A 27,407-nucleotide genomic window follows, 5' to 3' on the forward strand; every position below is an offset into this window, starting at 1 on the left:
TATATATATATATAAAGAGATGAAACACTTAAATATCATTAAAATTTCAAAAGGTAAAATGACAGATATTTTTGCACTAACAAGTAGTAGCATGGCACCAACCATTTGTTATCTAAATTAGTCAAAATACTCTTTCAAATTACATTGTATAATACATCTATTTTTCCTTTTTTGGTATGAAATTAAGAATCATGTATGACTAAATTTATATGAGAATAATGATTAATTTAGCCAAGTTGAGATTAGTCATATGTAGCTTTTCGATATTCTGTAGAAGTTTTTTTCCCTATTATAAATGATATAGGTATTAATTTATAATTTTAAAAATACAATATTCATAATCTTAAATGTTAAATCGATAAAAATTGAAAAGGCTTACTTTCATGTGAATATATTACCACTTTTATAGATGTGGTTTCTCCAAAAACTAAGAATGAAAACGATGCTGTTTGCTGCCACTGATTTCTCCTTTCGTTAGATTCCCTATTATCTCAACATGGGAACATTTAGAACTTCTCATCTGGTAAGTAAACACTCAATTTTGACGGTATATATCTAGATATTTCTACTTATTTTATTATATCAGTTGAACATTTTAACATATAAAATCATCATCTAGACACCTTTGAAGTTTATGTATTACATCAACTTTTGGTGTGCACGAAATACGGTGGAGATGAGCTGGAGTGTTTATTATCGGTTGAGACTAAGCATGTATGTTTATTGATTGGTTCGATTTGATTTGAAGTATATCAATTCTCGATTCCAGTTTCATTGTCTTAACATTTAATCATATCTCGGTTTTGGGCTTTGACGCGATAATTATAATAGCCTATTTGGTCAAGCTTTTGAAAGGTCAAAACTCAAACGTGCATTAAAATGGTCATGATTAATCATTCAAGAACTTGAGGTCATGATTAATGATCTCGATTACCGCATTAAAATGGACGTCAATAACCTATTGGATTACCCAGGAGAAAATGATACACGTTCAGAGGTTCAGAACTTAGAAGAAACTGTGGATCCCATAAAAAAATAATGTTGATGATGAAGTTGAAGATTATACAATACCTTTGGAGCCAGTTACACGTAAGGGAACGCTTATCGCATCTAAAAATCTTCACATTTTTATGGTGCAGTTCGAAAAGACAATAACAAAACTTTTGGATCCAAAAAGAAAAGTTAGAGATGAACTTCAACTAGATTTAAAATTTAACAAAAATCAAAACACAATAGAAATCACATTTCACTTAATTGTCTTGATATATTTGTACCTTTAAAAAAATATTAATTTATAATATTAGTAAGATCATGTATTTATATAGGGTTCTTCTTAAAATATATTATCTTATCGAAATAGATAATTTTTTTCATTGATCGAGATCAAAGGAAAGTATTTTCTTAGAGAGATTTAATTATCGAATAGTAATTTAGTGAAGTTTACCGTAATTTTTCTCAAAAACACTCTTTTGAAAAACACTAGAGAATGTACACTCTGAAATCACACATAAAGTGTTCTTCACCAAAAAGCATTACTTCAAAAATATTTTTCAAAATAAGTTAATTTCAGAAGTTCGATCAAATAGGCTAAATCAATCTAGAAAATTTCAAAATGGCTAAAAATATAATAAAACAAAAAAGTGATGTCAAATCAAGCATTAAAATTAAACAGTACCAAAAATAAGTTTCATGTTTCATTAGAGTAGGCAAAGAATAATAGCTAGCAAAGGTGGCCAAGAATTTGTATAAGATGTCTTGTCATTACCAAATTTAACAAAGGTAACATAAAACTTGTACTTTTTTTGCTTCCATGATAAAATTAATTCTCCATTTCTCATTTCTACACAACACAATTTAAGAACCTCAAAACTCAAAAAGTTGAATTCCCATTTGTCTAGAATATTGTTTTCAAATTCAAAAAGTAGTATTCCTAATTCTAATAACTCAATGGACTAAAGGCATCAGAAATATTGTGCATGCATTGAGTTTTTAAGGTTATAAATAATACACCCTTATCACAATTCACTTTATGAGAATTAATTTGTTTAAATTTTGGAGTTAAAATTGAATTAGCATAATTTGATATTTAAAATTTAGATATACCAAAATTATATGAAAAATAATATAAATTGAAATCCTTTTCATACTAATTTAATGAAAAAGTATATCTTAATATTTTGATTGAAGTTCAAGTAGTTTGACTCTAAAAGAAAATGTGACAAATAAAAAAAAATGGAGAAAATACAATGTAAGATATGACAAAATTTGGGCTTCAAAAATCCGAATTGAATATGTCAAGCAATATGTTTGATAAAACAGAAAAAGATAAAGAGGAAATATAAAAAACAGCTAAGACTAGAAATATAATCAGGCTCCTTAGTTATAATTTGCTTAATTACGAGTGTAGATATATGTTAGAAGGAGGAGAGAGGTGAGCACGATTGGGAGAAGGGGGGAAGGGGGAGGGGGGAGGCAAGTGAGATTTGGGAGAGTGGTATAGTTGTTTTGTATATCTGATCGATAATTGTATCACAATTATAATTTATTTAATTGGTTTGTATCAAAACCTACTATTATAAGGAGGAGAGAGTCAAGCGAGATTGAGAGAGGATGGAGAGATACAAACGAGATTTGGGAGAGAGATACAATTATTGATTTGTATATCCGATTGATAATTATTGTATCACGAATACAATTGATCGTATCAATAGATACAATTGTATCAAAGACTATTACATTCAATTCGTTGATGCAAATCAATTGTATCAAGTATATTAACGAATACTATTTGTATCGACTACTACGATTGTATCGTTGTTGTAAATCCTAACAAATTACGATTGTATTTATTGTACTTATGTGTTACGATGTGTGTATTATCATTTATATTTGTATCATTGACTATTTCTATTTTATATGTATAATTGATTGTTACCATTTGTATTTGTATTACACAGAGAGGGGGCAAAGAGAGAAGAGAGACAAGCGAAAACATAGAGAGGCGAGGGAGGGAGAGAGAAAAGATAAAGAGACAAATTTTCTATAAAATCTTAATTATAGCTACATATCGAAATTTTTTAAAATTATATTTGTGTATACCAAAAACTAAATACATATTTATCTTCTTAGGTAAGGTTACCGAGTAATAATAATAACTCATACCAATCTCTGCAATTCTCAATCTCACAGCCGATGACCACTGCCTTGACTTGACGCGTAACCAGGATACTATAAGAGATTTATTCGAATTCTATTCATCGAAAAATTATATTATATATTTAAAACAAAATTATATTTTATATATACATTATAGATATTAACTCTTTAATTCATTTTTTTGTTAGTATATTTATATTATTTTATTTTAAATCACTCAATTTTCGCTATAACTAGTTTTTTTTTCGTGTGCTTCATCCAACAAAGTATTAATTTGATAACACCAAGATTCTTCTAATTTATTTACTTTTTTTTTTTTTTGCATGATTTTTAAAGTTAGATATTCTTCAATTTTTATGTAAATATAAACATACTATACATATTCATATGATGAGAAAATAAATAATCTGAATTATTTTTTCTTCAAATTTAAACACAATCCATACCAATAATTAAATGTTATATATATATTTGTATTAACTCTCTACCGTCTCTAGTGATTTCTCTTTCCGTCATGAATTGCTAATATTGGTAAATTTTTTGTTATTAAAAACATTCGATTTTCCATTTATAGACAACCTTTCAATTTGTCACACTTTTAATTGTTCCCCAACGAATCTCTAAACTTAATCTCCCCCACCCATTCGTTTCGTTCGAGTGGCGAATTCAGAATTTTAAAAATATTTATATATATTAAAATGTTAAATAAAGAAAAATATCAATTCGCTTTTGAATTAACACATGAAAAAGAGAAAAATATCATATAAATTGTCATTGAAAAAGAACTATTTATTACAATTTTATAAGTCTACATAAAAAATATTATGTTCAGATAAATACGCTATCAAAAGCTACCTCCATTCCCCACTAAGGTGTCATATTTTTCTATATTAAAATGTTGAATATAGAAAAATTTCAATTCTCTTTTGAACTGACGGCATAAAATATGTCATATAAATTGAAATATATGAAAAAATTGCAATTTAATGAGATTTTTACAAATAAATTTTTATATGTCTATATAAAATTTACTGAGTTCAGATGAATAGGCCATCAAAAGCTACCTCCGCCCTCACTCAAGTGTTGTGTATATAAAGTCCTCTTTGCAAGTGAAATTGTTCAAAACCATCTCACATATATCTCTCCATTGCCTCTATAGCTTACACTAAAAAACACACAATATGTCTTGTAGAGATATTGAACCACTTATTGTTGCAAGAGTTATAGGAGAAGTTGTTGATAGTTTCAATCCAAGTGTGAAAATGAATGTGATATATAATGGAACCAAACAAGTGTTTAATGGTCATGAACTCATGCCTCTTGTCATTGCTTCTAAGCCTCGTGTGGATATTGGTGGTGAAGACATGAGATCTGCTTACACACTCGTACGTTATATTTAATTTATGTGATATTTTTTCATTTTTTGATATTCAAATTAAACTATCTGTCGTTTCAATAATTTAAGCGTCTTAGTTTGACTGAACACATTATGTGGTGTTAATTAAACTTTTCATGTATGATGTTGAAATTTAAAGAACTTATTAAGTATAGAAAAGAGACCGTCTTTTTTAAGACGGATTAAAAAGAAAAGTATGATGTTTAAATTGGAAAATAAGAAATATATAAATTTTGATCAAACATTTTAATTTTTTTTTTTTTTATCATATATACTGATAGTAGAAGAATTGCAACTTACTCTGGTCTCATTTTTAAATTATCTTCTTCTTCTTTTTTTCCCTTCTAACTATGTTGTTTTATTTCTTTTGTTTGGAAAAGATCATGACTGATCCAGATGTTCCAGGTCCTAGTGATCCTTACTTAAGGGAACACCTCCACTGGTAAGTATATTAATTGTTGATAAAAAAAATTGAATTTAACGTGAATTATTAGTTTAATCTCTAAATTATTGAAAGTCTTAAAAATATATTTTTACTTGACTAATTAAACTTAAATACAGTCTTGATACACTTTCGATATGTCACCTGATATATCAAGTGGTCTCAAATTTTTGTAGGAACATGAATCTTTTCACAAAAAACTGAGAGAACTGTTAAAAACATTCTGATAAGAATTTAGGGACGTACTTCACTCATGTTACAATAATGGGCAGGGGCGGAGTCACCTCGTACAAAGGGAATTCATCCGAACTCCTTTCGGCGGAAAATTATATTGTTTATACATGGTTAAAATAATTTTATATGTATATATAGTAAATGTCGAACCTCCTTCGGCTACCGCATGTGTCTATTTCTACATATTTTGAACCCCTTTATTGAAAATCCTGACACTACCTTTAATAATAAAAATGTATTTTTAAATTTAGTTAATCACATAAATAAATATTTTTAAAACTATTAATAGTTCGAAAATGAAATCGAACCCTTTACGCCAAATTGAATAGTGTTTCCACTACTTCGCTCAAAGGGTAGTCATATTTGCATGGAAATTAAAATTGGTTTTGTTTTTTCAGGATTGTGACAGATATTCCTGGTTCAACTGATGCTTCTTTTGGTAAAAAATAAGCAAATTAACTTTGACTTTTTCGATGACATTTTATTTACTTAATTATATCATTTAAAAATGATCTGACACGTAGTAATACGTCAAATTTATACAGGAAAAGAGATAGTGAGCTACGAGAGTCCAAAACCAGTGATTGGAATTCATCGATACGTGTTCATATTATATAAGCAAAATAGAGGAAGACAGACGGTAAAACCACCACTAACAAGAGATCATTTCAACACTCGAAAATTTGCAGTAGAAAATGGATTGGGTTCCCCTGTTGTTGCTGTTTACTTTAATGCACAAAGAGAAACTGCTGCTAGAAGAAGATGAATGTACTTCATGAACATCAATAAATAAAAATAAAATTATGTAAATTGAATAAGGTGTATGTGCACTATGCAAAGTGACACCTAATTATAGTGTAACGCAGAATTTCTCGTAAGCAATGTCAAGCAGTATATGTGTGTATAAGTAACTTTTCTCATCTATTACTGGTTGTAAAATATTATTTTTCATGTCCCCAATTTATCTCATATAGTTAAAATTTTGAAGTTCAAATTTTTTAAATTTTAATATAAAATCTTTAAATTTTTTAAAATAAAATTTATATATATTTGAAAACTACGTGAAAAAATTACTATAATTAACAATTTAAAATGGTTAAAAGACGTAGAAAGAAATTTCCGTCAAAAGAATTTGATCAACTCTCAAAATTCCAAATGGACCACATTAATTGAAACCAACATATGACAAAAAAAAATTCCTTTTTTAATTTTGGTAGAGGATGCGAATTTGGTTTTCTTATATGGATTTGGATAAATCTCTCCTCGTGAGCTAGCTTTTGAGGTTTAGTTAGACTCAGATGTCATATCTTAACATCGGAGAGTTTTATTGATGCATTCGAATTGCCTCTTTTAACGAATGAGTTTAAGTTATATTCATCGTTAGCATAGATTAAGCTACTTTATAACGGTAGTGTCTCAATCTTCCAATATTTGAGCTTGAACTAATTAATAGAAAATTAACAAAGTCTCATAATTTTTTTTATTGATAATCATATGATAGTACAAACTTTTTTCTCATGACCCCCTTGGTCTGTTGCATAACCAAAAAAAAAAAGAAAAAAGACAACTTTAATTTATTGTTACGATATTATTTAATTTGCTCATGTAGCAGATGTAAACTTGCTGGCCACTGATCTCAAACTCAATTTGCTGCAACAAAAAATAAAAACCAGTGAGTAAATCATCCTAATATAATAAATTTGACGAAAAAATTACTGAAATACATGTTTTATGTTTCTCTTATTTCTAATATATATCTCCTGCTATTTTTAAAAATCTCTATAATCTTTTATTTCTTTAATGTATTCGAGCCAGTATTCAATGTATACGAGCTACATATTATGTATCCGGTTTATTTTATAATGTATCTGTGCCAGTTTTTAATGTATTGGAGCTACATATTATGTATCCGAGCCAGTTTTTAATATATTCGAGTTACATAATATGTACTCGAGCTAGTTTTTAATGTATCCGAGCTACATATATGTATTTGAGCTAGTTTTTAATGTATCGGAGCTACATATTATGTATTTGAGCTAGTTTTTTAATGTGTACGAGAGACATATTATCTATCTGGTTTATGTTATAATATATCCAAGATACTCTTTAATGTATCTGAGCTACATATCAATGTAAAGGATTTATGTTATAATATGTACAAGATACTCTGTAATGTATCCGAGCTACATATTAATGTATCCGATTTTGCGTTACTTTTTAAGGGATTATTATAACTACAAACTAAACGGGAATAGATTGTAATTTGATATTAAAAGCTATGTGGTTACTAAAATTTATCCTAAATTTGATACAGATTTGCTCTTTCAAGCAAATTTAGTATCTTTGAAACTATATTTTAATAAGAGGCCTAACCAGAACAAGAGAGTGGAGGGAGGTTGCACTGAGCTGGAATTTGAGCTGCAATACGCATAGTGTTGCACATACAGTCATGATTAATCGACTGTACTGCATTGCAACACTCCGTACTTGCAGTAGGTGACCCTGGGACCAGGAATGGCGCGCAGACGTTCAGGCCAGTAAGTGACGCGGTGCATGACTGTTGAGGTTGACACTCGATAACTCCGCTTTGCAGTACAATCACAAGCAAAATCAACAACAACAAGGAAACAACTGATGATGATGATGACGACGACGACTTCACAGATGCCATGATTGTTATTTGAATTTATATATAAGTTTGTTTGTATAACTTATGAATAATTGTTGAAAGAAAATGGAAGTGTATATATAGAGGTGTTTATAAGATGAGAGTACCCTTTGTGTGAATGACCTAATTGAAGATATTGACAATCAGCTTTCTTGCATTTTTTTCCCCCACACTTTGTAATTGAAACCCTAATATATTATATGGAATATCCGGAAATAGCCGATATAATAAATTTAATTATGCTTCATAGCTATAGTTTGCATATTTACATGTTGTAGCTAGAGTTTAAGCTGTGTCGTTTGTATAATTGAGTTATTTTTGTATAAACTTGAAATAATGAATTTATACAAACACAAACATTTGAACTCTAAACAGTTATACAAATTCTTAAAGTATACAGAAACGTGTGAATTATACTAACTCGAAACCCCAACCCACGTAATACTCACTGAATGTTGGTTGCGAGTGGTAATTAACAAAAACTAGCGATAATGACTAATTAACTAGTATATGTTTGATTAACCATATAATTTTTCCTATTATTATACCATCATATGGGGAGTTACAACTATAATAAAAACAACTTTTAGCGGCATCAAAAATTGACATTAACAAAAAGTACTAAAGTCTTTACCGGCATTAGTTAAGTGTCATTAAAACCAATATCGCTAAAGGCTTTAGGGACATATACAAAGAGTGACAATTGCCGCTAAAAATATAAATTTAGTGACAATTAGTTTTTAATTACTGCTAATGATCATTTTTGTTGTAATGTAAATTAATTTTCTTTCTTTAATTCATTTTGTGGCTCACATGACATAAATTGTTCATATTGCTTGATATATTATTATTATTATTATTATTATTATTATATTATTATTATTATTATTAATAAGAAAAAAAACAGCATACAAAAAGAAAAAATATGATAATGAATTCAAAAGGCACTTTCAAGACATAAAAAACAAAAATCCATTAGTCATATCAAGACAAACAGAATTTGTTCACAAAAGTTTTGACAAACTACTATACAAAATTTAGTCACAAGAGTAAAATGCCTACATAAAAATTCCTTCAATTTCACACTTCACTCCAGAAAAAAATAAGATAGGGGAAAAAAAAGATGAACAAGACCATTAGTTTAGCAAAATTGTTAAATTTCACAAAACTAGATCCTTCTCAAACCTCAGTCGTAGGATTATACTGAATATGTTATTGTTATTGACCGGCTACAAAATTAGATCCTTCTCGAACCTCAGTCGTGGAATTATACTGAATACGTTGTTGTTGTTGTTCACGTCGTTACAAAATTAGATCCTTGGGCTTGTGGTGGTATTTGCTGGTGCAGTCCAATATGTCTTCACAGCAAATAGAAGTTTTTCTCTTTCCATTGGGCCATCTTCATGATCCACAATTAAACTCTCCCAATTTAGCCCATCTACAATCCTCTTTACTTCAACTAATATATCTACATCCTCACGTATTATTATACTTCCTTCTGGCCTTAATATTCTATCCATTTCTAGTAATATGTCATCCATGTCACATCTACATATCAAAATTGACAAGTATATCATGAAAAAGGTCAATTATGTAGCGGAATCAAGATTTTCAGTAAGGGAATTTAATACATATTAGAAAATATTACGCAAAAGTATATGCGTTGACGTAGTCTTAAAAAAAATACTCCATCCGTTTCTATTTTTATGTCACTATTTTAGAATTTTACTATTCTACCCTTATTTAATTTTTTTGAAACTCAAGTTTTCAAACAATTAATATGAATTAGTTTATTTTGATTAATTAATTTAACCAATAAACATAAATCATTTACTTAGTTTTTCTAAGTTGGTGAAATGTATATTTTAAGGCTAATACTCCCTCTATTTTATATGTCAATCTTTTCTATAACTAGTTGGACCACAATACTTGTCATTTTATAAAATTTATGCATAAATTATCATATTTTTCCTATTATACCCTTGATAGAATAGTTAATTAATCTTGTCATTTATTAATAAAATTAACTTAAGAAAACATTAAATAAGGGTAGAAGAGTAAAGTTACATCATCATATATTATTATAAGTGGGAAGCTCTAACCTTAAAAGTTGAATTACCATTTTGCCCCTCCACCAAATTAAAATAAATTAATTTGTTTTTTAAATACTAATATTTAATTACATAATGATAGAATACGAAGTCCAACAACTACACTTTAGTGTTTTAGTTATGACATTAAAATTATAATTAATTAGGTTGAATTAAATTAGAGTAGGAAACAATAATGTATGTAACTCTTCGAATTTTGTGATTCTTGGAATTTTGAAATTAACATAAATTTATCTATCATGAAACAATAATGTATGAAACTCTTCAAATTCTGTGATTCTTTGAATTTTTGAAACTAAAATAAATTTATCTATCATGATTCAATATGCACCATTAAAAATTTTTGGTAGGTGAAAAGACAATCAAATATCACTATAAATACCTGTTAATTGCTTCCTAGGTCATCACATTCTTTTCTTTTCTATCATCTACTATTCTCTTTTCTTCTTCTTAGATTTATGATATGAATACAAGTTGTTAAGAAGCTAACTGAGGAGAAGAACAAATAGCTTCATTCTGAAATTAGAAGAGAAGCTTTCATAGAATATAGTTCAACTGTTAATTAACAGTATACGATATGACTTATATATTTCTTTAGATCTTTCTTATGTTAGATTATGATTTTATGTTTTTCTTTTTCATTTTGGAGTTACGGTGTGGTTGTCCAAAATGGATTGGTATGCAACCCATATTTTTATGTAATTATGTATTATTTTGCATTGTTATGAAAAGAAAAATTCCTTATTTTCGTGTTATTATTTTTTTTTAAGTGTTATTTAATTACAAAATTTCTATTAATACGTGATGAGTTTGATAATATTTGAATAGTTTATGCAAAATATGTTTTTGTTTAAATAGAAGTAATTTAAATAAAAACATAATAGTGATGTTAGGGAAAATAATAATGATATATATATATNGTGCAAAGTAAAAAGGTGACATATAAAATGGAATGGGGGAGTAACTCACAAGGGTAAAAAAGGAACAATATGATAATTTATGCATTGATTTTATAAAATGACAAGTATTATTGACCAACTACTTATAGAAACGGATAACATATAAAACGGATAGTTTAGCCTATGTTTGTTTGTAAGCGTCTTTTATATATTATTAGACATTTTTTTGTAGAGTTGACACATTATGTATAGTGTTTTCCTCTAGGTATAATGTTAATATTATAGGGTGTATTGTGTTATCTGACATATAATATTTTATGTTGGACGATATATATATTTTTTACAAAAATTTCGAAAAAATATGTGAAGGGAAATAAAAGTAAAAGAACAATGTCTATTCTAACTTTTGTGAAGGGGTATAGAGTACGATGGTTAAAAGACTCAATTTTGATTATGAATTTTTGTATAAATTTTTCAAATATCTTATAAGAAAACTTTATGAGTTATTTTATATTTAAATAGTATTATAAGTCATTTAAAATAGCACATCTTCACATAAATAAGAACGAAGAGAGTATAGAATTTAAAATATCGATAGAATTTACCTCTCTTTGTACATAGTAAATATTGAATCAGCATGAAGAAGATCATATGTTCTTGGGTAAGTTGACATAGCTTCACACCTGCAACAAAATTCATGGTAAATACACATTACGATAAAAACAACTTTTAGTGATTATAAATAGACACATTAATAAAGAATTAAGTTTTTATTATATAAAAAGTGTTAATTGACGTTAAAGATCATTTTTCATGTAGTGATATGACCATGAAATATTTTTATCTAAAAATTTATAGTTGTCACACCATCGATTAGGTATCGAAAATTATGTTGTTTTTTTTTTTGAAAATAATGATATGATTATGGAAGCTAACTTGTCAAAGTTGAGTGAGTTTTGAAAGATAAATTAAGTTGAGTGACTATGACGGTCAATTCCCCAAAGTTGAGTGACAATCCAAACTTCTAACTCTTGAAATACGTGACCATCTTATTTTAAGGTTTGATAGGCTAGTCAATTGAAACATAGGGTATTATTTCACTTTCACGTCCTAGCTCGTGGAAAATCGTTTATCAATTGCAATTTCCCTTCTCCACCGAAGGTGAACTGGCTCCTCTAAAACATCCTTAGGACAGTATAAAGGAGAAGGGAACAAAAGTTTCTCGCCTCCAAGGAGTATGAAGTGGAGTATAAAAGAAGCAAAGTGACACCCTAACAAATTAGACACGACACAACAAGGCATTCAACCAACAAGCAAAAGCGATCGCTCAAGAAAGGGGATTCAACCCTGACAAATCCAATGTAGTGTAAGACATTGTGGACTATGTGGTCGGTGACATAAAAGATATACCATCACCTAGCAAACTCCACTTCCTAACAAGGTTAATATATGACCTAGAAAATGAAAACAACAAACCCTAGGATCTCACCAAATGAGAAGTCCAAAGATGTATACATGTTCGCCACGAAATCATAAAGGTTTGAAGACACGTGACACAGAGCACACTTTTATTTACTTAAAAATTTGAACGGAGGGTGTGCCGGGGGTGGGGAGTGAATTTCTTACCAGCTTTGATATGTTCCAATCAACCCTCTTTCATATATGACACCAAGTGTATTGACCTCTGCTTCAGCAGGCACAATATTCATTACCCAAACAGGATCATCAACCCAACTAGCAGCAAAACCACCAAGGTTAGCATTCATATCTAATAGATTTCTAAATCTCCCTGGTTGATTAAGTTTGTTGTCTATGCTCTTGTAATAACTAACTCTTTTTCGCCATAGCTGTGAGTCTTTTTCGAATGATCCAGCCGTAACCCCTTTCACACTTCCACTGCTTATCCTTGGTGGTATCGCGTTTAATCTTTTAGGCCATTTCTCCAATTGTCCACCAGCCACATCTTCTTCACTTGTCACTTCGGGCAAGGGAGTTATACACGTTTCAAGCTCCGTGTACCTAAAAATAACGTATACAACATGCAATAAGATCATATGATTCAAACATCGTCAAGTAAAATGAAACGGAGGGACAAACCATGCTTTATCATAATCTTGGACAGAACACATTAGTTGCTTCTTTTGTTCTTTGCATTGGAAATGATTGTAGGGCTTTTGCCATATTGCAATGTCATCCTTTTCGACGAATTTTTTCCAGCAGAGTTTCTTAGCTACCTCTTCGATTCGGGTTTGCTCACCGTTAAGATCATCTTTAGTTCTTTCCCATCCTTTGAAATATTTCCTCCAACGAATTGGTGGACCGGAGAGTATCCAATATCCACCGGGCCTCAAAACTCTATCGACTTCCATTAAGTAGGCGCCATCTGATATATATCCACCACACACCAATATCCAAACATAACATATAAGAAAACAAAATTTGTATCTAAGAGATAACACATTTTCATTTACTTGATTATACGCACCATATAGGTCCCAAGGGATAAGGCAACGAGAGCAATGAGCCATATCGAAAGCTCTAGATGGATAGGGAAGTCTCTTAGACGCGAGCACACCAATCAATGCAGGAACGCCTCGCTCAAGAGCAAATTGAACTTGTGCTTCATGTGTATCTCTAGGTGCAAATGACATTGCTAGAATATCTCGCGATAGAAGATAAGCTCCCCAACTCGCCACCTGCATAGTTCATCGTGATTACTTTATACCAAACATGTAAAAAACGCGATCCTATAACAGATAAAGATAGTAAAATTACCCCACAACCCGTGTCAATGGCGGTCCTAATGGAACCATCTTTAAGATTTATCAACTTATCAATGTCATCAACGTATGCATCGGCACCATTAGGAAACATAGTCCCTCCACCAGGGAACCTAAACTTATCTCCTTCTTTACGAATCCAATTTTGAACGGCCTTCTCCACCGTTAACTCCTTGTGAGGTACATTGGCGTACCACGCCAAATCCCTACTCTTAGGCCATTTAAACGGCTTCTTATAACCATAAGGCGCTGGTACACGACACTTTAACAACTGAGTCTTGTCAGGACAATGCCTCTCTCTATATATCAATCGATCCCTCTTGAATTTCAACGATCGTTGAGGATCTTCACAAGGCGTGTACTCGCTATATTTAAAGTCACATGGTGGATAAAGTTTAACATCATCAGACACCGCGCCTTCACCTTCCTCGTCACCAGAGGAAGAATTTTTGTATACTCCAGAAGTGATTTTTAACGGAATGCAGGGGACGGAAGAAGAAACATTAGAAACAGGGGAGGTAGAAATGGATCCTCTGCCTATCAAATACGACATAGAACAGAGGATAGTAAACGCGATAGCCAATGTATATACATTGATTCGTATCGAATGAGGTGAAGACGGGTAGTTTGCTCCATTCTTCTTGTACGTTGGGCTATAGTACGGAGGCGTTTTAGGACCAGCCATGACGAAAATAAAAGATTAAAATCTTAGTTACTGAATGAAGTATGAGTTATACGAAATCAATGAGAATATAGCTTATCCACACAAAGAGAATTGAGTGTTTGTTATGAAGTTCTAAAAAATAGGGAAAATTTGAGTTAACAAATTGGATTATGTATAACTGCATTGGTAGTTGCCAAGGAAAATGGAATGGAGGGAGAAATGTTGGTTACAAATGTTAGTTAGGTTAAGAGGGATATAATAAATGATAATACTTTCTGTACCGTGACATAGTTTGACTGAGCGCGGAGTTTTAAGAAGGCATAATGCATAAATGTGCCCTTTAACTTGGTTTTAAATCACATTTATGTCCTTCAACTTTGGATGTGCACAAATAGACACTTAAACTTATATAAAGTTGAACAAATAGACACACATATCCTACATGTCATTTTTTGTCCCACGTGTATTGTGGTCATGTAGGGCTCATGTGTTTATTTATTTAAAAGTTGGATAGCTAAAGTGTCTGTTTGTGCATTAAGAAAATTGGAGGTCAAAGTTAAAATTTGAAGCCAAATTTATGATCCAATATATGTATAATGTCTTTTAAGAAATATGAAAAGGTTTGAGTTAATACTGAAAAGATCAGTCAACTTTGAGAATTTATGTAGGAAAGTCAAAATTTAGACGTACCACTTAAATCACTCAACTCAAAACTTTAAAGAAAATTATTTTTTTGGAAAATCAAAATGGATTATTTTTCTTTTTTATTTTATTTTTTTTCTTAATTGGATTGTTTTATGTTTCAAAGCTAGTGGATTTTCAGTATTTTACTTCATATTTTTTTTGCTTTGACCTGTTATAATATGAAAGAAACTAAAATAATGAAATAACTAGAATTAGGAAGAAGTAGTCAAAGAACAATTTTTTAGAAGTGAAAAATAAGGGAGGGATAGAAAGGGAGAATGAGAATTGGAAGGAATGAATTTAGGAGTATGTAGACTCTAAAAATTTTAGGGTTTTTTAATTATTATTTAGTGTTCGATATCTGCTTTTTTTATTTGGAGGGAATTGCTTTCTGTTAAAAAATTATTTATTCATGGATCGAACCTGAGACCTTTAGTTAAGGGAGAAATAATCATTTAATTGGTTTTGGAGTTTTTTTGTTAATGGGTAGGATTGTGAATGAGTCTAATTGCATGTGTATTGATAAAATAATGTGATGTATTTGATTCATGATAAGTTTCGTTGGGTGATTTTATTGATTCAAATGTTTAAGTTGAGTAATTTAATAGATACAAAACAAAGTTAAATAATTTTGCTAGACATATATGGATCGTATATCTAATATCTCTAATGTATTTTCGTCAATGTGGAACATTTTCCCCAAGTTAGGATGTCACAAAATAAAACTCTAATCATAGTCAATTAAGTGGAGTCTTTAATTTTATTTTTAAAATATTTAATATTTCTAGAATAATTTTAATAGTTAATGTAATAATTGACACAATTAAAAAAAGTTTTCAAAACTATAATCAATAAAAAGTTACCTAATATTTAAACACTTTGTGGTATTGTGTGACGTATAATAATTTTTATAAATGCATGCTAATGTGTTATGTTTGATTATATAAATTGTTATATTGTCAACTCAGCCTTAAGTTGGGGATATATTCAATCTCAGTCTTATTAAGAGGGAAGTAGTGTTTTTAGTTTAATAAAAATAACAGCATGAACAATGTTAGGGAATAAATCAAAATTTTCAACTGTATTCAATTAGGTGGTCAGGTTTATAGCAAAGTTAAATAATCAATGTAACAACTATTTTATTTCATTTAGGTCTACACTATATATATCATATTAAAAATAGTGGAGATTGTATGTTGACTTACTTGATATGTTTGTGACTTGTAAATTCCTAGCACAAAACCCATTAGGTTTGCCTGCCGGAACTTATGCAATGAAATCATTGATAAGGGCTATGAATCATACATGGTAGTGTCTAAATGCATATCTCAATCTCCTTTTGAGCGATTATAATATTGTAAATCAATTCTTCATTCTTTTGGTAGGGGACTGCATTATTAGAAGTGATTACAGTATAAAAATTATCTAAATTTAAAGATACCCTTCAATTTTATTGACCATAAGGATATCCTTGAGTGCTCATCTAGATACTAGAAATCCAATATATGTAATTTTTTTTCTTTTTCAACTAATATGTCATAAATAAAATTTGGATTGGAAATTAATTTTTCTGTATGTATTAAATAGTTATCAATTATTGTAACTTATAACATTACTTTTTACGTTATTTTTAAATAACATATATTATTTTTAGGTGACTTTCAAATAATATATATTGCTTCTTATATTTTATGGGAAACTTACATAAATGTGCTATAATAATAAAATATTTACCATTTATAGCAGCAATATTTTTTTTTCACTTTATCGCTTTTAATTCATTTATAATACAATTTTAATACATATTATAAAGAATAATTTATTATTCACATATAATACAAGTTTTAATGATGGATAATACATTTATCACACATTTTAATACACTTATAATACAATGTGACCATTTTTTACCAAACAAACACAATATATTTCAAAAACAATTATAATTCAAATATATTGCATAAATAATTCACTTTTAATACATATTACAGATTTATCACAGTATTGCTATAAATGGTAATAAACAAAAAATATCGCTAAAATCAGTAATTATTTTTTAAAATGTATTATTTTATGTAATTTTTCCTATTATAAATCACATAAATGTACCATATTAAAAGAATATTTACCATTTATATCAATATAATTTTTCTAACTAAATATAACAATTTTTAAGAATTAAAAAAGTGTACAATTGATTTTTCTTCGCCTCTTTCTCTGTCATTTTTTTCTTCCTCTTCTTCTTTTTATATTTTTATAACTTCTTCATCCATCTATTTCTGTGTCAATCACTCTTCATCCTTTTTTTTAAAAAATAATTATTTTTAACTCAATTTTTTTCCATATTTCACAATTTTTATTCAAAAATATGACAAAAAAAGAATAGAAAAAACAGAAAATTGTAAAATATAATGTTCTCAAATAGAAATTTCAAATTTTTAAAATTTTAGAAACAAGATATCATGATTGTATTAAAATTTTTAAAATTTTGAAACTCGAAAAAGGTGAAGTTTATGGAAAGGTATCGTGATTGTATTAAAGTTGTGTTAGATATGTTTCATAATTGTATTAAAATTATATTAAAATCACGAATAATACATTTCTAATACATACTACAAACTTCTCTCTTTTTTTAGTTATATCAACTAAAATAAATTAACACACTTGTAATACATATTGCAAATATCACTCATGTTCTCATATAATACATATTGCAAATAAACTAAAATAATTTATAAGACAATATAATACATGTATTATTCATGAATAATACAAGTTTAGTTCAATTTATAGATTATTTTCTTGTCTTTCATTAGTTAATTTTTCAATTAATAGTATTTTTCTCTTCTAATTCAACTTTAATATTGTGTAATACACTTTTAATGCAAGTTTAATTCATTTTGTAGTTTATTATTTGTTATTGTTAGATTACTTGTTTAATTCATTATTAGTATAAGTTTAATTCACTCTATAAATCATTGTATGGTGTTTCATTAGTTAAATTTTTTTATCTATGCTTAATTCAACTTTAATATTTGTGTATGCAGTTTTAATACAAGTTAATTCAATTTGCAGTTTATTGGTTGATTTGTTATGATTGAATTACATGTTTAATTCATTAATGATACAAGTTTTATTCAATTTACAAATTACATAATGCTCTTTCGTTTGCTAAATTTTGCTTTCATAGTTAATTCGCTTCTAATTTAACTTTAATATGTGTGTAATATATTTTTTATTCAAGTTTAATTCATTTGACAACTTATTATGTTTCTTCATTTGTTACAATTAGATTATTTGCCTAATTAATTGATTATCTTAGTGATAAAAGCAAAGATAATCTATAAGATACATATGATATAAGTTTTATTCATGGATAATATGAGTTTAATTCAGTTTATAGATCGTTCTCTTATCTTTTGTTAGTCACACTTTTCATTCATTCTAAATTATCTTCTAATTCAACTTCACAGTTTTAAAGCAATTTAATTTATTTTGCAATTTTTTGATTTATTTATCATTATTAGATTACTTGTTTAATTCATTATTAATACAAATTTAATTTACTCTATAGATCATTGCGTGTAATACATTTTTAATTCAACTTTAATATGTGGGTAATACATTTTTAATTCAAGTTCAATTCATTCTGCAATTTATTATGTCTCTTCATTTGTTATGGTTAAATTATTTATTTAATTAATTAATTTTTGATATAAATTTTATTCATTTTACGAATCATTGGCTACTCTACGAAAGAAAATAAGAAAAGAAACAAAAGGAAAAAAAAGTAACAGAAAGAGAGAGAGAGTGNAGAGAGAGAAAGCGCAGCAAAAAGAAAAAAAAAAGAGATAGAGCAACAAAAAGAAAAGAGCGAGAAAAAGAAAAAAATAAAAAAATTGGGAGTAAAAAAAGAGAAAGAAGAGAGAGAGAAAAATCTGACAATAAAATATATTATACTATTATTTTTATATTGATATAAATGGTAATATTTAAAAAGTATATCTAAAATAAGTAATTATTTTTTAAAAAGGACTCACTCAAGTAATTAATCCTTTAATTTATGTGGCACTAATAGAATTTAAAAAATTAATCTATTTTTGATATTGTGCTAGAATATTTAGCTTTTATTAGTTAATTTTAGCTTTAAAAAAATAATTTTCGCTCAAACACAACAAAAGGAAGTTCAAAATAATTATAATTCAAAACTAAAATGAGTACATGCAAATGCGTGTACATACCGGATATTATGTGGTGTACAAACAATAAAAGTGAAAATCACAATAAGAGTAAAGTAACTATTACTTTCTCCCTCTATCTCTAATTATTTGTCCAATTTTTAATTGACACACTTATTAAGAAAACATTAATTAACAGAGTGAGTTTATAATTTTACCCTATTGATTACGAAATAGATAAATTAAAAACATGAAATTTTCAAAAAGTTCTTTGTCATTCAGAGTTAGTAGCAAATTTATAGGCAAAAAACCGTTGTACAAGCAGTGGCGTAGCCAAAATTTCACAAAGGGTATTCAGAAATTATACACGAATACATTTTTTCTTTTTGACTGAATGAGTGCACTAGAAATTTTAAAAATTAAACTACGTAAAATACAAGAATATTTTTGAAAAAAAAAAGAGGAAAAAGATGAAAGGCGCTCTAGAAATTTTTAAAAATTAACTACATAATATGCATGAAATTTTTGAAAAAAAATATGTAATATACATTAAAAAAATTGAACTAGAAATTTTAAAATTTAAACTACGTAATATGCAAGATTTTTTTTTGAAAAAAAGTATGTTAATATATGGAAAAAAGAGGAAAAAAACTACTTTAAGGGTATACATGAAAGTTTATGGGAAAAAAACGTAATATACATGAAAAAATGGGTTTAAAGTTGCTGTTAGCGAGATTTGAACTCACAAACTCATAAAACCTTAAATCACTAGGCTACAACAGTTTGTTATGCTAAGAGTATTCAAAATACATTATTTGACCATTCTATAAAATATTTTACTTGTATATACGATATAATTTTGTGACGAAGCATGTCCAAACACCCTAAAGGTATGTAGCTATGCCCATGTGTACAAGGCACGTAAATGTATGATCTGTTAATTCGAGTCCGGAGCCTAAAGGGTACAAATATTAACAAAAATTTCAAAACGGTATATAGAATTTTATATTAACCAAAACGGTAAAATCGCTGCACCAACAGCGACTTACCCCATCGGAAAAAGCATTTGCAGCGATTTTGCAAAATGTGATTTTTTTTTTTAGACAATTGAAATACATAATTTAATTTTAATTTCCTTTAATATTTAGTCATGTAACTAATACTTATTAAACTTATTTTGGCATGATTTAGTACTTTTAAATTAGGAAAAAGGGTCAAATATGCCCCTAAACTATTCGAAAAGATCTAGATATACCCTCTGTTTAAAGTTTGGTTAATATTTGTTATATGCAATTTCATTAGTATTATATATATATATATATATTGTTAAAAATTTTAGTGTCATTAATCATATCATTGTTTGTTTTATATTCTTAAGAAACACCTTAGATATTTGTATTTTAGTAGAATTGAAGAAATATTTGAATTATGAGTAAATTATATGTTTGTATGAATACTTTAACGTAAAAACCCGAAAACTCAAAAAACCCGAGATTGAAGAACCCGATTTTTATTAAATTGGTTTGGTTAAAAGATTTAAAAATCTAACACAAGTGATTTAGTTTGATATTTGAAAAATTCGAACCAATCCGGTCATGTACACCCCTAGTACCATTAATGTAACAGCGAAGAGCATTAGTTTGGAAGCTAGTCAAGAATGAAAAATGACTGTAAACTATTGTACTTTAGAAACTCTATAGTTTCAAAAGTACACAAACTTGAATACATTCAAGAAACTCTACTTGTGGGCTCCAAAGTATTGTGTTACAACAATTCTATAGTTTATAAAAGTACAAGAAAAAGTGAACATATGAAGAACAGAACAATAGGTTGTTATAACAACCTTCTTAGAAAAAACATGTACTTACTCAGGACGATCCTTGTTCGATTGGCTGGCGTGGAGGACTATTTAGAATCGTCTGTGCTTCCTTCCGAAATGTCAATGCCCTCAACAGCAGATGTCAATGACGATGATGTATTAGACCTACCATCCCTTTTCTCAAGATCCTCAATCTCATCGTCGGATGCTCCTTCAAGAGAAGAGCCCTCTCTACGCAGTTCTTTGATTTTCCTATATTCGTCATAGTGTGCTCGTCTGTGCTCCCTAAAGCTCCTGCTCCTTTCTGAACCAGAATCTATTGATGTTGTAGAATAACAAATCAAAGACCAGGACATAGTTGGTCGTGCATACTATATAAAACATACAGCATAATCGAATTCACTTATGCAACCCCAACCTAACCCAACCCCTCGTTAAATCCATATACACTAAAGAACAACCCGGTGCACTAAGCTCCCGGTATGCAAGGGGTCCGGGGAGGGACGGGATCACAAAGATCTATTGTACGCAGCCTCGCCCTGCATTTCTGCAAGAGGTTGTTTTCATGGCTCGAACTTATGATTTCTTGGTCACATGGCCGCAACTTCACCTGTTACGCTAAGTGCAGGCAGTTGATAACAAAAAACAACAATGCAAGAAAGCAAGTGATCTATAGCATAACCTTTCACCACTTGATGCAACCGCCAATGAGAAAGCACACAAAAAGCAAGATACTTTGACGAATTTTTCTATATGACATACTATTGTTGTGGTGTAGACGTGTAGTATCTTCTGTATAACAAGAATTAGAAATCTGAAGCACAATATTGCGACATAAAATACAGATAAAGTTATACCTTCGTCATCTTGGTCCATGATATCAGCCTCATCGTCAGAAGATGGCCAGCCAGACTGTCGGGATTTATTTTCACTGGAAGAAGCTTCATCCAATGCACTGGCCTCCTCAATAGTATCCCACGGAGATGGAGATCCTATATAGTATCGTTATAGTCAGCAAAAAAGGGGAAAAGCAATAAGAGCAAATTATAGTTTTAGTCCTTGTATACTAACATGATGTCACATTTAACTTTATCCTTAACACATTATAATAAAACCCTATTCAATTCTGTCACCATCCATTTGCAAATCCAATACCATATTACCATATCCAAAAAAAACATTAAAATACCAAGTTTCAATAGCAAAAAATGAGAGAAAAATTGAGAAAATACCCAATACTTAAAATAATTTATTTGTAGATGAAATACATTAAATAGAGTAAAAACGTCATGCTTGCATTGTTGCCGTTATGGGATACTTTAAAAAGAAAATCTATATGAGTACAGAGGGGAAAATGCCACATAGTATACATCCTAGATCCATCCCGAGACCTTTTTTCCACCTATAATGCCAAATTCAGTTAATGACATGAAGAGAAAAGTAAGGCATTATGTCGATTAGGCTTATGAGGATCACGTCTAGAGGGACGATTATGAAGCTTATGAAGAGGCACTCATTTGAACATTTACATGGTGGTCAAGACCACTTATTCATATATATTGTATATGTATAAGGTTGCCAGGTTATCAAATTTCCTTCAATAAAGTCTCATCAACGCAATTTGAGAATTCGAAGGGAAAAAATACACTTCCCAGAAGATAATAATTAAGTCGAGCACAGCTTGTTTTTCACCCGTTCAAATTTTGTTTTTGAAACTTTGAAGATTTCGATTTACATAGTATAATTCTTGGACTACTGTAAGCAAATAACCTAATATATTATCCAACGTTTGTTGCCACATACAATAAAGAAAATCCAAGAGGTTCATAAGTCATTAAGCTCCAACATCCCACAATTTTTTAAAAAGAAATCTAGAAGGTTAAGTATCAAATGAGAAGCTCCCAAGGCAATAGAAATATTGAGAAGAAGAACATAAATCAACTTTAGTATTTAGAGTTAACGAAATACTTATAAAAGACATCTAATCAAACTATCAACAAAAATCAAATCCAACCTCAAGGCAAACTATAGATCATCAAAATGACTTAAGACTCATTCAAAAGGGATAACACAACAAACAAAGAAGCTCTTAAGTTGTCTATCATATGATTCCCAACCATCCCTCGGTAGAAGCACACCATTGACGGCAAAAAAGATGACCATTTTAGTGTCCTGAACCAGGTTAGTAACTGTACATTAGTACACTTCATCTATTTATATTTATAGTCATGTAAAAAAAAATTAGAATTTGCAGCGCAGCACCATCAAATTTGATCTATTGGTGCATAAAAAGAGAGCTTCTGTTCTTTTATTTTATCTTTTCTTTTAAAATTGTGTCCAAACCGACTTTTGCACACCTCGACTAATTCTAGGGGATACCTGTCACCTCCCACCAGCAAATACCTCTCTCGACAAACGCTAGGAAGATGGAAAGAAGTCACGTTGTGTTTTTGTCTTTGCTACAATAAGAACTTGAAAACTCATAGTAAGCCATTTCATTGACTACTAGACAACACCCTTGGTGCAAGAGAACTTCTATTATGAGGTAACAAATAGAAATTGCATGAACATACCCTCATCATCGTCGATCGAACGGTGAAATGGTGTCTTTGGTTCAGTTATTTTCTGCCTCACTGGCTTATTTGCCTCAATTTCTTCCAGATTTGCCTCATCCCATTTTACATGTGCCCCCCTGCACATCAATGAAATATGTTGGAAGCAAATTTAAACAACATCAATAACAATACTAAACTAATCGCATATGATAATCTCAAAAAGGTTCAGCTTCTTCCAAAAAGAGTAGCTCAAACAACTTGACGCCATTTTCCTTAACTAGTTTCGACAAGGACTCACATTTTTAATAGGGATAATATAATTAGTTCTTCGATTAAGAGAGAATTTCCGAGTCAGGTTATGCGCACCTCGACTAATTCCAAGGGACACCTTCCATCTCCCACTAGCACCAGGTACCTACTAACTCTATCCACCAAGGCCATGAGATGAAAAGAAATCACCTAGTTACTTTGTCTTTGCTAGGATTTGAACCTCCACCCTTATGGTTTTCAACTATATTGCTCGGACTCAAAAAAATGTCATCGCATGTGTGTAGGATCCTTCAAAAGTAGTGCATTTTTGGAGGATCCGACACGGGTGCGACAACATTGCTTCAAGCAAAGAAACTGTAAATCGCCCAACCAAGTTGTCCTTTCAAGGAAAGCAATATTTTCATATGAAACTTCACAAGAAAGTATAACCAACCCTCCTAGTAAAATACTTCAGTTTTTGGGTGGCACGCAGAACATTAAGTCAACAATCGGCTACTTCTATTTGTTTTTTTAATTGTTTGATAAAAACAGTGTCCGGATCAGGTTCCGCACACCTCGACTAATTTCAAGGATACCTGTCATCTCCCACTTGCAACAGGTGCCTGCTAACTCTATCCATCAAGACCAAGACAGATGAAAAGAAAACACCTAGTTACTTTGTCTTTGCTAGTATTCGAACCTAAAACCTTATGGTTCTCGACACACTTCATCGACCACTAAATACACCCTTGGATGCAACAGATCATATTCCAACATAATTTCTTTTCTTTATCCCTTGTCTATCAAACACACATTAGCAGCAGAAATCGACTTTAAGTAAATAGCAAAGATCTAGCTAAATAATACAATTTATAGAGAATGAATCCATTACATTTTCCCCAATATGATCAAATTTTGTTTAGTTGATGCAGTCTTAACCAATTATCCTGAAAAAAAAAACATCAATTTTCACTCATCAGATAAAATAAACAAACCAAAATACAAAAAAAAAAAAAAAAACATTTTTTTTCATACCAAAAGCACCTAAATCAATATGGCTACACTTTTTTTTTCTTAATTGCAGGAAGACATAGGAAATCCCACCAACAAAGTAAAAGTTTGAATAATCAACCAACTGAGCTACTAAAATTCCGGTGATATACATAATTTTGCCCAAAATGTAGATTTATCCACCAGAAAGTTTGCAGTTATTAGATCTAAGTACAGCTCATAGGGTTCAACTCAAGCACATTAATATTCAGTAAAACAAATATTGAATTATTCTGATTTCTCTACTTACTGGGAAGCATAATAAGCCATAAAATTACACAAAAAAAAAGAAAAGATATACAAGAAATGAACCTGAGTTTTTTTCAGATGACAATGAGTTGGAAGGAGAGGAAAAAGTAGACTCGTCCTTGTCCAATGCACTCCGCCGACAAATTGAATGGGTCTTCAATTTTTGAAACCTTACCGTCTTCGTTTCTAATTATTTGTCTATTTTTTTAAAATTTATATATTTTTATTTAATAATTTTAAAATTTTTGATTTAATTATTTTATAATTAATAAGAATAAAATGATAAATTTATTATATCAATAAGTATATTAATTTAAAAATGGATAAATAAACAGTGATTGAAAAAACATTTGGTTTTTACGAATTCTATTATCTATAGACCAATGAATAAATTGTTTTTTTCTTTCTATAGATGGGGTGATGTTGAACTTTTATCTTTACTTATCTCATTGGCTATGTTTCGGAATAAATATTGAATTAATTTTATTTATTTTTTTATTAAAAAGATTAATTATGTGGTCAAATTATAATTAGTCACGTGTTAAAAATAATTTTGAAAAAATATTGTTAAATGGTATGAATATGTTTTTTCTTTAACGACAATGACAACTGATGACATAAATGAGTTTTTTTTGAAAATTCAAGGACGTATTTGAGTCTTTTCCCTATCTCATTGGTAAAACTTTTAGAATCAATAATTGTGTCGTTGTATTAAGTAATACTTTTTTAATCAAATATCTTCCGTTTGAGTTCTTTGAGTACATAGTAACATTTGTTAGAAAGTATTTTATTTTAAATATAAAACTTTTATTGCAAATTAAAATTTAATTCAATTAATATAAAGATCGAACTCTCCATTTAAAAAAACTTCAAGGTCAATGAATTTTATTTTGAAGTTGAAGGTTTACTATGCGAGAAGTGGAGGTCAAAAATTCAAACACAAATCTATTTAATGTAATTTCCTAAGAACAAATGGTAGATGGTGATTTACAAATATTATTTTGCTATTATTTAAATATTATGTCCAGATTTATTACTTACATGGAAAATAATCTTTTTTAGAAAAAAATATAATAATATTTGAACTATCTTATGCACACTTCAACTATTTTTTAAAAATACATATCAACTTAATTCATTAAAATTTTGCAAATAAAATATTAAAATGGAATTATCTTATCTCTATATTGAAATTTGAACAACAATATCTAATTAGGAAAAAAAAATCTACACAATGAGGTGTTTATAATTAATTAATATAATTTCCTTTATTATATGATTTGATAAATAAAATACATGTTAATTAATTGAAATTAAATAAAATAAACTATAAATTTAAATCATGACATATATATATTGAATTAATATATACATTCGATGCTAGTAAATTTTACATCGCCACGAAAGATGTTCACATCATATATATACTATATAGTATAATATAGGGAAATAAATAAATACATGTAATGATGTAAACCATGTTTTATTATTCTTCATCAAGAAAGATGCTAATCCTCATAGATCACAACTACCTATTATTTTTGTATATTATAATATAATATAATAACAACAATTCTCTCTATCTTAATTCACGTACACCATGTCTTATTCTTATTTTAATAAAAGTATTTTCTACTATTATTTTAATTCCAAAAAGTCATGTTTGGTGAAGTAATATATTTCATATAAATTTTGGTTTGAAAAAGAATATCAAATTAAGAATTGATCAAATCCTTATAAATAAAAAAAATCAACTCAATTATTCTAAAACATATGTGTAATCATTTAAAATTTATTAAATATAAATTTATAAAATGATTCGGATTATATTGAATTCATAAATATATTAATCCAAATAAATATTGTGGATTGATATAATTGAGTTAAATATTTAAGTCCAATAAATATGGATTTAATTAAAGTCTAAATTAATAGATTTGGGCTACATTGGATGAACCCAATTTGTTAAACCCAATCTCATCTCATTCTAGAGCCCATCTTGGCGCCACGTGTGCAGATGATGTGGCATGCCAAGTCAAATAAGAAAACCAATAGAATCATGACATGTGTCAAAGATGACAAGCCCGCTCCATAAAGCCCAAATGTCATGTCACTTTAATCTGATTGGCTGAAGGGAATCCTATTCCAATCGCAACTCCTCTATTCTAAAACTATAAATAGGGGTCCTCATAATTCAGAAATGGGACAGAAAATTCTAAACAATAAGCTAGAGAAACTCTGTGGTACAAACGCCATTTAATTCTCTACAAAGC

General features: G+C 29.2%; 4 protein-coding genes across 7 annotated transcripts; 1 reads left to right on the forward strand and 3 right to left on the reverse strand.

Moving 5' to 3' along the window:
• The first annotated feature begins 4,302 nt into the window (after window positions 1-4,302).
• Window positions 4,303-6,180, forward strand: LOC107029987 (CEN-like protein 1). The gene is made up of 4 exons (XM_015231410.2): window positions 4,303-4,541; window positions 4,933-4,994; window positions 5,627-5,667; window positions 5,774-6,180. Exons 1-4 carry the CDS (start codon window positions 4,338-4,340, stop codon window positions 5,992-5,994), a joined length of 528 nt encoding a protein of 175 aa, XP_015086896.1. The 5' UTR covers window positions 4,303-4,337; the 3' UTR covers window positions 5,995-6,180.
• A 505-nt stretch (window positions 6,181-6,685) lies between these two features.
• Window positions 6,686-7,964, reverse strand: LOC107030672 (protein 108). The gene is made up of 2 exons (XM_015231945.2): window positions 7,602-7,964; window positions 6,686-6,878 (listed from the first exon to the last, which is right to left on the reverse strand). The coding sequence occupies exons 1-2, from the start codon at window positions 7,897-7,899 to the stop codon at window positions 6,871-6,873; spliced, it is 306 nt and encodes a 101-aa protein (XP_015087431.1). The 5' UTR covers window positions 7,900-7,964; the 3' UTR covers window positions 6,686-6,870.
• Window positions 7,965-8,851: 887 nt separating this feature from the next.
• Window positions 8,852-14,470, reverse strand: LOC107029459 (probable methyltransferase PMT15). The gene is made up of 6 exons (XM_015230879.2): window positions 13,682-14,470; window positions 13,392-13,602; window positions 13,004-13,289; window positions 12,533-12,925; window positions 11,512-11,589; window positions 8,852-9,444 (listed from the first exon to the last, which is right to left on the reverse strand). Exons 1-6 carry the CDS (start codon window positions 14,369-14,371, stop codon window positions 9,207-9,209), a joined length of 1,896 nt encoding a protein of 631 aa, XP_015086365.1. The 5' UTR covers window positions 14,372-14,470; the 3' UTR covers window positions 8,852-9,206.
• Window positions 14,471-20,877: 6,407 nt separating this feature from the next.
• On the reverse strand, window positions 20,878-25,311 carry LOC107008961 (protein phosphatase inhibitor 2-like). Of its 4 annotated transcripts, none has more exons than XM_015208199.2 (5): window positions 25,198-25,311; window positions 24,728-24,782; window positions 23,605-23,723; window positions 21,889-22,023; window positions 20,878-21,347 (listed from the first exon to the last, which is right to left on the reverse strand). In XM_015208199.2, coding segments are annotated over exons 2-5 (486 nt in total). In that variant the 5' UTR covers window positions 24,730-24,782; window positions 25,198-25,311; the 3' UTR covers window positions 20,878-21,117. The 4 variants fall into 4 exon arrangements, with proteins under 4 accessions (XP_015063685.1, XP_015063693.1, XP_027769894.1 ...); XM_015208207.2 differs by having other exon boundaries at window positions 25,136-25,205; XM_027914093.1 differs by lacking the exon at window positions 25,198-25,311 and adding an exon at window positions 24,871-25,113.
• Window positions 25,312-27,407: the final 2,096 nt, after the last annotated feature.

The sequence above is a fragment of the Solanum pennellii genome, chromosome 1, assembly GCF_001406875.1.
Source record: "Solanum pennellii chromosome 1, SPENNV200".
Taxonomy (NCBI): Eukaryota; Viridiplantae; Streptophyta; class Magnoliopsida; order Solanales; family Solanaceae; genus Solanum; species Solanum pennellii.